At 38.8% G+C, this 13898-nt stretch overlaps 1 protein-coding gene and 1 non-coding gene across 13 annotated transcripts in view; one reads left to right on the top strand and one right to left on the bottom strand.

Annotated features, from left to right (window-relative positions):
• Positions 1-9953, bottom strand: part of IMMT (inner membrane mitochondrial protein) — a 46067-nt gene extending 36114 nt beyond the window's left edge. For 11 of the 12 annotated variants that reach the window (XM_069494987.1, XM_069494976.1, XM_069494977.1 and 8 more), the window contains exon 1: positions 9828-9948. In XM_069494987.1, coding sequence (XP_069351088.1) covers positions 9828-9872 — 45 coding nt within the window. In that variant the 5' untranslated portion in view covers positions 9873-9948. Of the gene's footprint in view, positions 1-9827 lie in introns of all 12 variants that reach the window. The other variant, XM_069494989.1, reaches the window with a different exon arrangement.
• Positions 5404-5505, top strand: LOC138400479 (small nucleolar RNA U13). Its single transcript, XR_011236356.1, has one exon. It is a non-coding gene; the product is annotated as a small nucleolar RNA U13 (small nucleolar RNA).
• Positions 9954-13898: the final 3945 nt, after the last annotated feature.

Below are 13898 nucleotides of genomic sequence, written 5' to 3'. Positions count from 1 at the left end.
TGATAGACACTGAGGTTTTGTCTAAATTTTTGTTATAAGAAACAATACTGCCTGAGTAACACTAAACATACATAATTTGGGGTCAATTCTTAAAAGTATTCTTAGAAGTAAAATTTGCTTTGTTGAGAAATACTACTAAATTAGCCAAATTCCACTCTAGTAATATAAGAGTATGTGTTTCCCAACATCTTCTCCAACATACCAAATCAAGTTGGTTTTTTTAATCATTGACAATCTAAGGGGTGAAAATATGGTGTTTCAGTTTAATTACAATTCCTGGCCAGCATGGTGGCTTATGCCTGTAATCCCAGCAGTTTGTGAGGCCAAGGTGGGAGGATCACTTAAGACCAGGAGTTTGAGACCAGCCTGGGCAACACAGTGAGACCCCCATCTCTACAAAAAAAATTTTAAAATAATTAGCCAGCATGGTGGTGCGCACCTGTAGTCCCAGCTACTTGGGAGGCTGAGGCAGGAGGATCGCTTGAGCCTAGGAGTTGGAGGCTGCAGTGAGCTATCACCAGGCCACTGCACTCCAGCCTGGGCAACAGAGAGAGACCCTGTCTCTAAAAAAACAAAACAAAAAAACTTTATTATGATTGCGCATCTTTTCATATATTTATGATCTATTATTTCCTTTTCTGTGAACTGTCAGAGCATATTCTTTGCCAACTTTTAAAATTAGATTGATCTTTTCATATTCCTTTATCCAAGTGCTCTTTACATATGATGATAAATTAGCTATATGTCTGCTAACTGTAAGTTCTTGTGCAGTTTGTGATCTTCTATTTATCTTTGCTTATGGTAGCTTATGCCATGCAGAAAATTCTTTTATGCTTTCTGAGTTTTCTCATATTCTTAGAAAGCCACCCTTAGATTATAAAATAATCCTTGCATGGTTTCTTCATGAAAGGATTTTCGTGGCTCCTTTATTTATTTTTAAATTTTTGAAACTAGTATAAAGTATGAAGTATGGATTCAACCTTATTTTCTTCCAAACATCTATTCAGCTGTCCCTAAATCATAGACTATCCAACAATTTGAAATGCCACCTTTAATTTTGTTTTTTGTCTTTAGCCAGTCAAATTTAGCAATAGAGGGTTGTACAGCAACTTTAGTGATGCTAACGTTAATAAGTTCTGATAACCCACTACCAGACCACTTTTAAAATATACTAAATTCTTATATGAACTTAGACTTTTTATTTTGTTCCACTGATCTAGTTATGAATACACAAATATCACACTATTTTAAGTACTGCACTTTAAAAAAATAAAAGAAATAAAAAAGTATTGCATCTTAGAAATGTTAACAGGTTTTAATCAAGTGGGGCTAGCCTTCTAGTACTATTGTTTTTCAAAATTTTCTGGATATTCAATATTCTTTTAATTTTTTTAAGCTGGGCTTAATTTTTAAGCTATCTTATTTCACCAAATACTAAAACAAAATTTTTTTTATGTACACATAAAAAAGAAAAAATGTTTTCAATCAAATGGCACACAATCAATTGTAAAATGTACCCTGATTCCAAAGAGAATAAAATATGGGAAAAAATTCTTTTATGTCCAAAAAGTGGTAGCAATAAAAACTTTCATATACCTATATGAAAAAGAAATAGAAATGAATGACTTTGTCATGACTCAAATTAATAGTTTTTATCTGAAATAGTGGTTCTTGATTTTTAAAAATTCAGGTATCACATTCATTGGCCTATCTTCATATTCTAAGTAGTATTTAGTATCCTAAGTAGAGCTTTAATAGTCAAAAAATGTAAGTTTTTTATCATTTTATCACCCAAGTATGAATTCCTAGACATCACAGTTTAGTCTTTCCTATTTGAAAAAAAAAAAAGTTTTCCCTGGGGTACATGTTGAAGAACCTGAGTTTTCTGACATACAGAATTTTCCATAGACTGGATTTGGCTAACAGTACAATTTAATAAGTTCCTGTCCTCTGTATTTTCTGCCGACTGGAGTTGGATCCAGACACTTCCTCAGATTCCAATTTGCTTTCTTTGAGGAGAATATAGTAGGTAGTGTTGTGGTTGTCTGTTTTTGTGATGTTAAATAACCACGTTCATGTCTAATGTCTAGACCCATTACTTTTTTGGAAATTGCAAAAGTGGTATCTAATTCTACCATTTTTCATTTATTATTTAACAAATTTTATAAAGAGATGCTTTTCCTCATCCACAATTTGGTTACCCAATAGTACAGTTTGTATAGAAAAGACAGTATAAATGCTTGATTCTTTCTTTTTATATTTTACCTAGTTATCCTCTGAAGATGACCAATTGTGGGTTTTGTTTTTCTTTGCTAATTGTGGCAGATTGTATTTTCTAAAATTTGAGGTCTCATGAGAACCTTCTGACAAAGCCCAGAAATCCTTACAACTGAGAGGTAATAAATGTTTACTTATGTATTAATACTTATTTACATAATAAATGTTTATTTACATATATAAGTATGTAACATATATATAACTTTTACTTATATAATTTATGTAATAAATGTTACTACTATAAAATAATTATTACGTTGCTAAGCTTAGGGTGGTCTGTTACATAGCCACAGATAACCAAACATAAGTTTGTACCTACAACAGGGTTCTGCTGCAACAAAACATAAAACATATTATAATGACTTTGGGACTGTTGAGGGGAGGGGAGAAGAAGCTAGAAGGGACTGTTAGCAGGAGCCTGATGGCCTTCACAGAGGCTGTTGGTGAGGGCTTAAAGGAAAGCAAAAAAATATATATGTATTTTGGGAACCCAGAGGAAAAAGGTATCTTGTTAAATAGTGACAGAAGTTTATCAAAATTGTAATCTGTGGTGAAAGACATGATAACAGAAAATCAGGTATAATTATAGCTACACGTAATGAACTGATGGATTTGGCTAAAGAGTTTCAAGCAGAATGTTCAAAAGTGCTATCCTAATGTTGATACTGCAATAGCATGAGACTTTGGAGGTCCCTGGAAAAGAATGTGGATATATTTGCATGTGGGAGGGACGTCAGCTGTGACCAGAGGGCCAAGTGTATTACCAAAAATTGACTGCCGCAATATTTCCTGTACCACACGTTCTTCTAGAAACCTGACCATTCCCCCAATGAGTTCTATTTACCTTTCCCTTAAAGAAGGGCAGGCCTTTGTTACTAATTCACCAACAAAGGGCAGTGAAAGTGATGCTCTGTCACTTCTAACACTAGGAGATGAATACAGCTTCTGCCTGGCTCTATGTCTTGTTCTTCATACTTGCTCTTGGAACCCAGCCACGAAACTGTGAGGAAACCCCAGGCACATAAAGATGCCAGATGTAAGTGGTCCAGCCACAGTCCCTGCTGCGGTGTCAGCTGCAGCTAGTATTCACTGCCAGACATGAGAGTAAGGAAGACGTAGAGATGACTCTAGACCCAGCCACTATCTGACTGCAACTTCCTGAGGGTCACTGAACAAGAACTGCCCAGCTGAGCCCAGGCAATGCTCAAAATTGAATGAGGTAATAAATACTATTATTTTACCCCAAGCTCCGGGTGGCATGTTATGTAGCTGTAAGTAATCAGAACAGTATCTTTTTTTTTTTTTTTTTTGAGAAAGAGTCTCACTCTTCTGCCCAGGCTAGAGTGCAATGGCGTCATCATAGCTCACAGCAACCTCAAACTCCTGGGCTCCAGCAATCCTCCTGCCTCAGCCTCCTGAGTAGCTGGGATCCCAGACTCGTGCCACCATGCCCAGCTAATTTTTCTATTTTTAGTAGAGATGGGGTATCACTCTTGCTTAGGCTGGTCTCCAACTCCTGAGATCAAATGATCCTCCTGCCTTGGCCTCCCAGAGTGCTAGGATTACAGGCATGAGCCACCGTGCCCAGCCAGAACAGTGTCTTTTTGAATTCATAGATTTATACACTTTTGATAGATTTCAACTAGTTGCAATTATTGTCTTTTTAAAAACTCAACTGTCCCATCTTGGGCCAATAGAAGCCTCTCCAAGTTTGGGGAGGTATGTGTGTGTATGTGAGCGTCGAACCTGTCTCTATACTTCAGGCCATCTGCAAATACCTGGTGGCAGGTTTTTTTCTGTGTGTGGTAAAATTCCCTTAACATAAAATTTACCATTTTAAAATGTACAATTCAGTAGTATTTAGTATATCCACAATGCTGTACAACTACCTTCATATCTAATTCTAGAACATTTTCATCACCCCAACAAAAATCCCATGCTCATTAAGCAGTCATCCCCATTTCCCCCCTCCCCAGCCCCTGGCAATCACGATCTGCTTTCTGTCTCTATGAATTTGCCTATTTTGAATATTTCACATAAATGGGATCATACAACATACAGCCTTTTGTGCCCGGCCTCTTTCACTCAATATAATGTTTTCAAGGTTCATTCACACTGTAACATGTATCATGTATGTAATATGTACTTTATTTCTTTTACTAGCATAATATATTTCATTATGTGGATATACCATATTTTATTTACCCAGTCATCAGCTGATGGACATTTGGGTTGCCTCACTTTTTGGCTACTATGAATAGTGCTAACATGAATATTCATCTTAAAGTTTTCGTTTGAACACCTGTTTTCAATTCTTTTGGGGGGAACTAAAGAGTCATATGATAATTCTATGTTTAAATTATTGAGGAACCGCCAGTTTCCATGGCAACTGAACCATGTTACATTCCCACCAGCAATGTATGATACGAGGGTTTCAATTCTCTAAATCCTCACCAACACTTTTTATATTCTGTTTTGATTATAACAATCTTAGTGGGTAAGAACTGAGTGGTTTTGTGGTTTTGATTTGCATTTCCCTAGTGTCGAAGTATGTTGAGCATCTTTCCATGTGCTTCTTGGACATTTGCGTATCTCCTCTGGCTAAATGATTAGTCAAGTCCTTTGCCTATTTTTTATTTGGGTTGTCTTTTTTGTTGTTCAGTTGTAGGAGTTTTTTACATATTCTGGAGACTAGACCCTTATGAGATATGATTTTAAAATATTTTCTCTCATTCTTTTCATCTTTTTTTGTACATTTGTTTTCTAGTTTTAAAAAATTTTTTAAGTTGAATTTCTTACTAACAGCAGACTTCTCAGATCAATCTTTTCACCCTCGAATGTCCCTCTAATGTACAAAAATTTTAATGAAGTCCAATTTATCTTTTGTTTCTTGTGCTTTTGGTGTAAAAAAACCATTGCCAAATACAAGCTCTGCCTCCAGAGCTCTCTTTCTTAAGCACCAAGCTATACTCCCTCTTTATTAATATAACCTAAATATCCTACTTCAACATACAAAATATTGGCTACTTCTTTGTCCTGGAACTCCTTTTTATTAATAATGACCTATGATATAGGGAGAATGATACTGTTTTAAAGCAATTTGTCTTGACAAATTTAAAAAATGTGATCCTTTGTAGTTCACAAGCATGATAATTGGGTTTTCACATGCATGTGTAAGATGTGCCTCCTTCAAACCTTTCACAATGTCAACATATTACCCATCTGATGTGGGAAAAAATTTTTTAACTAAAAAATATTTTCTCCTTGTAATAAATGTTATAAGATTAGCATTGCTGCTTCTAGTCTGCAGAAATAAGATTTTAAAAAACCAAAACCAAACCAAAAAAAGCAAGAGAAAACATACAATTCCCATGTAATGTTCTTACACAGACTATTTCTTAGCTCTACCAAACTGAAGTGAAGATTTATAAAGAAACCACAATGCAGCATAACCTGGAAATGGAGACAAGTGGAGAAAGTCCCCTCATATAAACCCTAACTGGAGGTTCCAGATTTCATCTACAGACTTTGCTGATTACTGTAACTGACAACATTTTGGTGCATTTTATCATAAGGATTCCTCCCACACAAACAAAAGGCACCCAGAAGTTAATGGCCAGTTCTACATTTGAAATTCAGATTAGTATGCAATAAACTAACTCTTTCTACAGTTAACTTAAAATATTTTAGAGGAATCAAGCATTAAGTTCTAAGGAAAGTCAATTCTTTCACTTTGCACAGAACAATAACAACAAAAAAAAATCAATCTTAAAAAAAGAAAAGAGTCATGCATTAAGATTAAAAAGTAAATCCCACCAAAAATCCAGTTAAGTTGGGCATTAAAGCAGCATTATCTTTCGGTATAACCACATTATATAGCTAGGGGGAAAAAGTGCTCTTCCGTTATAGAAATGACAGATACTAATCAGTCTGGCAAAAGCAGGAACTTCTTTAGCTTTCCCTGCATATATGTGTGAATATATTTTATATATTCTTACTTGGGTGTACTAAATTATCATGGAAGATGTATTTCAAAATGGTTTGAAAGCCACTAGTCTAGAGATACAAAAATGAGCAATAATGAAGAAGATTCTAATGTGGGTAGAGGTAAACAGCATGCCTCATGATCTGCTAAACTACTTTCTAGCACGTGTGGTTGGCCACCTATCTCTATTACTGAGTAACATACTGTTTTATAACCCTAACAGAAAGAAAGAATTCTAGAAGATGATAGCTCATGTCCACACACAAGTTCAATCCTAAACTAGTCAGGCTATTAAACTTGGGCTTGGTTAAATAAGCGGCCTTGGTTGATCCTCAAGAACAATAATGCTTCTTCCTCTTCTTTCAACTTACAAGCAGAAAAGACTACTGCATATGCAAACAACCACTTCCAAATCCAAAGTGTGGAAGAGGGCTGGCCTAGGCTGAAAGCCCAGGTCCTCCAAACCCAATGCCCACCTCAAAAAGGTGGGGCCTGGTGATGCAATACTGGGACTAAGAGAAGAAAAATGGAGTTAGTACTGGGGGGAGGGAGGAGTGGGAAATGAGGAAGGACCAGAGTTCTAAAGCATATCTCTGGAAAACAGAATCCATTTTCACTGAATACCCATTTTAGGGAGTGCAAGGATGATGAGCCCAGGCATAAAGAATAAGGTAGATAACCATCTGTGATGGTTAATTTTATGTGCCAACTTGGAGGATGTTTAACATTTAAATTGGTGAAGTAAATAAGATTGCCCTCCATAATGTAGGCGGGCTTCATTAAATCAGTTGAGGGCCTGAATACAAAAAGCAGGAGGGAGTTCTCCAGCAGATTGAAGCTGCATCATCCTACTCTCCTGGTTCTCCAGGCTGCTGGCCTGAGGACTGAAGTTGCACCACTGGCTCTCCTGGGTCTCAAGCCTGCCAGCCCCACTGCAGATTTTGGACTTGCCAATCTCCATAACTTCATCAGTAATCCTTATAATAAATGTGTATGTGTATATGTGTGTGTATATATGTATGTATATGTATGTGTGTACATACATATATACACACACATATACAAGAAAAGTTTATGGCAAAAGAAACACCAACTAAAAAGGCAGTGAGGCATGTGCTGGAGATTACCAGAAGAACAGAGTGTAGCAGATAGAAAAATGAAATATGGAAAGAGTCAGATCATCAAGGGCCTGTAGGTTTTATTCTGAATGTGATGGGTTGCCACTGAAGGGCATGAAATAATATGTTAGCTTTTTAAAAAGCCTTTACTAACCACTATGTAAAGGCTCTAGGAGAGAAATGGTAAAGCAAGAAGACATTTAAGAAGATGGGATTTGATGAAGCAGAAAGAATACTGACAAGTGGAATATTCTGGATAAGTTGACAAAATCAAACAAGACTTTCAGGCTGGGCATGGTGGCTCAGTCCTGTAATCTCAGCACTTTGGGTGGCCAAGGAGAGAGGATTGCTTGAGTTCAGGAGCTCAAGACCAGCCTGGGCAACACAGCAAGACTCCATTTCTACAAAAAATAAAAAAATTAGCCAAGCATGGTCGTGCATACTATTCTGGAGGTGGAGGCGAGAGGATTGTCTAAGCCCATGAGTTCAAGGCTGCAGTAATCTATGACACGCCACTGCAATCCAGCCTGGGCAACAGAGTGAAACCCTTTCTCTAATAGACTTTAGAAATTTGAGTACAAAGCTAAAAAGAGGAGGCTGGAGAGTCAAGAGAGTCATCTGCTTAGGGATTAAAGTTCTTAGAGTTGAGTAATCCCAAATTAGAGACTATATAAAGAGATGGGAAGGGGTGTATTTAGAGGTACAAAAAGCAGACTCAGTAAAGGAAAATGAGGAGAGAGATGAAGGGTGAAGATGGGACCCCAGATATTACATGGGACAAGCCAAAAGTACAGAGACTTTCACAAAGCAATAATATCAAATGCTACAGAATGATTGAGGAGATAGTGAGAATAAACCAATGAATTTTACAAGACAGAAATTTCAGGAAGCTTAGACATCTTGGCTGACAGCTAGAAAAGAGTTCTTATTTTATTGCAAAGTTTTAATTAGTTTTGTTATTTCCTAATTGGGATCCCAAAAAGTTGACTCTGAACTAATCGAAAAGCAGGTCATCCAGGTTGGCCTAGCCTAATCACAGAAGTCTTTTAAATATGGGTCTAGAAAGCAAAGACTGGGAAGTAAGAGAGATTGTGAAGTCAGAGAGATAAGCTACAAGCAGCCTGCAAAAAAAGGAACCATCCATGTTATGAATGGCCCTTGGGGGCCTTATGGCAAAAAACTGCAGGCAGCTCTAGAAGCTGAGAGCATTAGCTAGCAAGAGCTATTAATAGCAAGAAACAGGGACTTCAATCCTATAGCTGCAAGAGACTGAATGAATTCTGCCAACAAACTGCATGAGCCTGGAAGAGGATCCTGACCTCTAAATGAGAACCACAGTATGATGAATACTTTGATTGTAGCCTGTGTGACCCTGAGCAGAGAACCCAGATCATTCACGCTCAGACTTCTATCCTACAGAAATTGTAAGATAATCAATGGGTGCTGTTTTAAGCTGCTAAATTTGTGTTTTTTGTTAAGTAGCAATAGAAAACTAATACAGGTCCCCCCTTCCTATGAAAGTGGCTGTTTCTCCTACCTTAGAAACAAATAAGGAGTGAAGCAAACTTGAAAAAACAAAGCTTGACTTTTATGATCTGAAAGTCACTATGCCTAGGAATTTTGTTCAATTACTGCTTAAGACACAGTACCTGTTTTGCAGTGTATATTTTGCCAGAATATCAATTTTCTGAAAATCGCGAGCAATGGAAATAGGTTTTTTTTTTTTAATTTTCTATTTTAGAAAGTTATTTTGACAATTGTAACTGGGGTGCCAAGGCTCCCTGAATGTCAGCCAAAGTTGTCCTAGTGCCTAAAGACACAGATCCCCAACCTAATCTCAGAAATGAGCCCCAAGGTCATGACTCCTGTCTTTCCTTAAGTACCAGGAGTTTGATCTCCATAAACGACAATCTTTCGCTTCTGCTTAGCCTAAGAATAGTCCAGACATGTTCTCAGCTATGAAAAGAAGGGCAGTCCTTCCCGAATAGTTACAGTCTTGACCCCTAAAACGAGGACCCTTTCTAGTAGTCCAGGCACCTCCTTATTAAAGATGCAACAAGCCACGGCTACGCAGGTCCTGCCGGGAACTGTAGTTCTCCCCCTCTCGACCTTCACCACTGGAAACCTATCGCGCGCCCAACCGGCGACTCAGACGCCAGCAGCCAGGATTGGTCCTTCAGTGGGGCAGCGCGGTACTGATTGGGTGACCGGTCCGAGAAGCCGCCCCTCCCAGTTACCTCTCCACACCCTACCCCGCTTCAACAACCCGCAAGTCACCCCAGTAGGGCGAGCTACCACACAGATCAGCCCGGGCCACTTGCGATGAAGGTAGCCCCCAGACACGCCTTTGTCCTGGGGCCTAGTTAGCTGCAAAGCCTCCCCCGTTTCCCATTTACTGTCCCAAGTCAGCTTCCTCAGGCGCTGTCTCGGGGAGCGCCCGCACTCACCTGGGCGGCGGCGGTCACGCTGGATAACTGACAGGCCCGCAGCATCTCGGTCAAGTGGACGGCGCCGCTGGAGTAAGCGAGAGCTGCTGCGGCGGCGCGAATAAAAGAAAGCGTGCGTGCGTGTGTGCGTGCCTACGTCTGTGCCGCCTCTCCGCGACGGGCGCACCGGAAGGGCAGCCAGCGCCACTGCGCACGCGCAACCCCATCTTTGGCCCACAACCCGGCCACTCCTGCATTAGGGCGCTGTCCTGGCTGCGGAAACGGTAACTCCAGATGATTCTTGAGAAGGAGGTGGGAAGGGCGGATTCTCCTTCCGGGTCGCGCTCGGGCTGCAGGTTCGTTGCCCTAAGCGGAGGTTACTAGGTGAACGGGATCAGGAGGTCGTTTGGAGTTCGGTATTCGCGCGCAAAAAAGGATGACCGTAACTCTTGAAAGAGTTAAAGCAAGAAAGCATCTTAACCGCCTCTGTGAGCTGGATATTCCGTAGGAAGGAATCGATTTGGCCAAAGTTACGTAAATAATGGAGTTGTCTCAGTTTGCGCGTTTTTTTCCTGGGACAACCCTTCTTCAGCCAGTCATCTTGATTGCTGGGGACTGGATAGTGAAGAGCACTGGAGGGACCGCTGTGCGAAACCTTGTCAAGTGGCAGAGCAGGGACAGGAACACAGATTGTTTGCCCTCCACAGCTTCTCCTCCTTCCAGATTAAACCACACTGCTTTCTCCGCCAAGTTTTTATTTTTGAAAGATAATTTTGGCCGCTACCTGTGGGATGAGTTGGAAGATGAAGTCAATGCAGAAGCACTGTTCCACTTAGTCTATAATCAAAATAAAACATGTTAAATATTGGACATGGTATTAATACTCTATGTATACTCCAGTGTAGTATTAATATTAATACTATAAGCATTTGATCACAATATCATAGAAAATAACTTGTATATCTTATATTGAGTTTGCAGAGTATTTTCAAGTCTTAACTAGATAATCTGTTACAATGTGGTATTCTCTCTAAAGGAAACCGCACTACTACTCCCATTTGTAAAATAGAGAGATGGATTTGAAAATTATCTAAAATTCACATAATTACTTATGTTTGTGTGTGTCCTGTGCTTTTCGGGGTACTATTGTGATGCATTATGTTCTATTTCGTGTCTCTATCACTTATCCTCCAGAGCAGCAGTCTCTCATTTTTTCTCTATTTTTTTTTTTTTTTTTTTTTTTGAGACAGGGTCTCATTCTGTTGCCCAGGCTAGAGTATAGTGATTACCCCTCTAATCCTAGCACTCTGGGAGGCCGAGGCAGGAGGATGGCTTGAGCCCAAGAGTTTGAGGTTGCAGTGAGCTATGGTGATGCCACTGCACTGTAGCCTGGGTGACAGAAGGAGACCCTGTCTCAAAAAAGAAAAATCTCAAACCTCAAAATTGGTTTCTATAGTTTTCTAACTCCTTATTTAACCAAGTCTTTAATCCTCACCCTGTACATACAAGTTATGAGTATTTTTACTTTAAAATATTATCAGAACTCTCCTAAAGTAACTCAGAAATTTAAATCACATCACTCCCCTGTTCAAAAAGGTGCAGTGACTCCCACTGCTAATTCAAAGAGCTTTTACGAATGTCTTAATATACCCTTCCAGCACATGTGGGTGTTGCTGGACTCAAAGTGGCCACAACCATAGATGGGAGATCAAGATTGCAACAACAGTGTTTCAAGCTCATCACCTACATATATACCCTATATCTGAGAAACTGATGTATAACCATCTCAGAGGTTCTTAAAGTGTGATCCAGAGACCACATTGAGAGGCTGAAACCCTTTTGGGGGGGGTCCATAAGATGAAAACTATTTTCATAATAATATTAAGATAGTATTTGTCTTTTTTCCTCTCATTATCTCACAATTACACAGTAGAATTTACTAGAGTCTACCTGACTTATAATATTGCAAGAAATTGAATACAGAAGCAAATTTCAGAATCTAGGGGTTTTTTTTTTTGTTTTTGTTTTTGAGGATGAGGTTAGTGTTGTCCCAGTTGACTCTACTAGCCCCAACAGAATCCAGGTTTTTTTAATGCTGGACCTTGAAAAGATTTGCAGAAAGGCAAAACGACATCACCCTTTTCTTTTTTTTTTTTTTTGGAATAGTTATTTTTCATTAAAATATTTATGTTAGCATGTACTAGGTATATAATTGTTATTTTTAAACAAATTAGTAAGTGTGGTAGGCAGAATAATGATTCCCCAAAGATGTCTATGTTCTCCTACTCTCTGGAACCTATGAATATGTTACCTTACAAGAAGACTTTGTACATAACGATTACATTAAGAATCTCTCGAGATCAAGACACTATCCTGTATTATCTGTGTGGGCCCAGTGTAATCACAAGAGTCATGAGTATAAGAGGAAGGCAAAAGGGACAGTCAGAGGAAATGTGACAATGGAAGCAGAGGTCAGAGTGATGCAATTGCAGTGTTTCAGGATATAAAGAGGTTATGAGCCAAGGAATGCAGGCAGCTTCTAGGAACTGGAAAAGGGAAAGAAAAGGATTCTCCCCTAAAGCTTTGAGAAGGAACACAACCCTGTGAATACCCACTTTGGGAAACCCATTTTGGACTTCTGACCTATAAAACTGTAAGATAATTTGTCATTTAAGCCACTAAATTTATGGTAACTTGTTATAGCAACAATGGGAAACTGACACAATAACTTTTCAATTTTTCACAGTTTTAATTTCCTATACATAAATACCAATATAAGTAAAAGCTCTTTGGGATCCTCAATAATTTTTAAAAGCGCAAAAGGATTCTGAGGCCAAAAATTTTAAGAACCACTGGTCTGAATAAATCCTGTGTTTTTCTGTCTTGGTTCCCTCTCTTTTCACCTTAGCTCTTGCTGTTCTTAACTGCCTAGAATGCTCTTGCATTTGTTAAAATCTTCCCCATTGCTTAAGATCCATCTTATAGTCTACCTCCTCATCTCTGATTGCTCCAATCAGAGCCTTCTCTCCTTAACTTTTTTTTAGTGCTCCAATGAGTCATTTATCTGCCTTGTTTTATTTTTATTCCGTGCTTGTCTCCTTATTAAATGTGAACTCCATGAGACCAGGTGAGTGACCCTTACCCATTCCAACCAGTCAATAACGTTGTATATTGTATCTGCATGGAATAGCTCTGGATTTTCCCTACGGAGGAGACTTTAAGGCAATGGGATGGAAGAGAGAGCTTTGTTGTTGGGTTTTTTTTGCCTGTTTGGATGAACATCAGAAGGAATATGTATGATCACTAATTCTCAGGAATAAAATAAGGAATGCAGAATTGTTCAGGGAGAATTGAGATGCTGTTCTACCTACCAAATGACAGTGTTACTGATTTTTAAGAATATGTGTGTGTGCGATATCCTTAGGATATTTACATTCATTTGATTATAGTTGGTATGCAATTTTTTTCCAAAATGATTTTTAATAATACTACTATTTTTTCATTAAATTATAACGTCTTCCAGTTTTGGTAGGTTAACAAGTATTATTCTCTCAAATTAATAAAAAGAGCAAAAAGAAATTGTTTCAAGTATGTTGTGTACTTTATTTTTATTTATTTATTTTTGGAGACAGTCTTGCTCTGTTGCCTCGGCTAGAGTGCTGTGGCGTCATCATAGTTCACAGCAACCTCAAATTCTTGGGCTCAAGCAATCCTCCTGCCTCAGCCTCCCGAGTAGCTGGGACTACAGGTGTGCACCAGGCCCAGCTAATGTTTTCCATTTGTAGTTACCCAACTAATTTTTTTCTATTTTTGATAGAGACGGGTCTTGCTTTTGGTGAGGCTGGTCTGGAACTGTTGACCTCAACCCATCCTCCCGCCTCAGCCTCCCAGTGTGCTAGGATTACAGGTGTGAGCCACCACGCCCGGCCGTTGTGTACTTTAAATAGATCTTTCATTACATGCTCAAAAAAGTTTTTTTTGCAAACCTACTATATCCCAGGCACTGTTCTATAGGCAGTTGTTTTACAGCGGCAAAGGATAGAACTGGCATATAGTATGCATTCAATAAACATTGAGTTATCCACTCCTTTG

This window comes from Eulemur rufifrons, chromosome 19, assembly GCF_041146395.1.
Source record: "Eulemur rufifrons isolate Redbay chromosome 19, OSU_ERuf_1, whole genome shotgun sequence".
Taxonomy (NCBI): Eukaryota; Metazoa; Chordata; class Mammalia; order Primates; family Lemuridae; genus Eulemur; species Eulemur rufifrons.
This window is presented reverse-complemented; position numbering and strand designations above follow the sequence as displayed.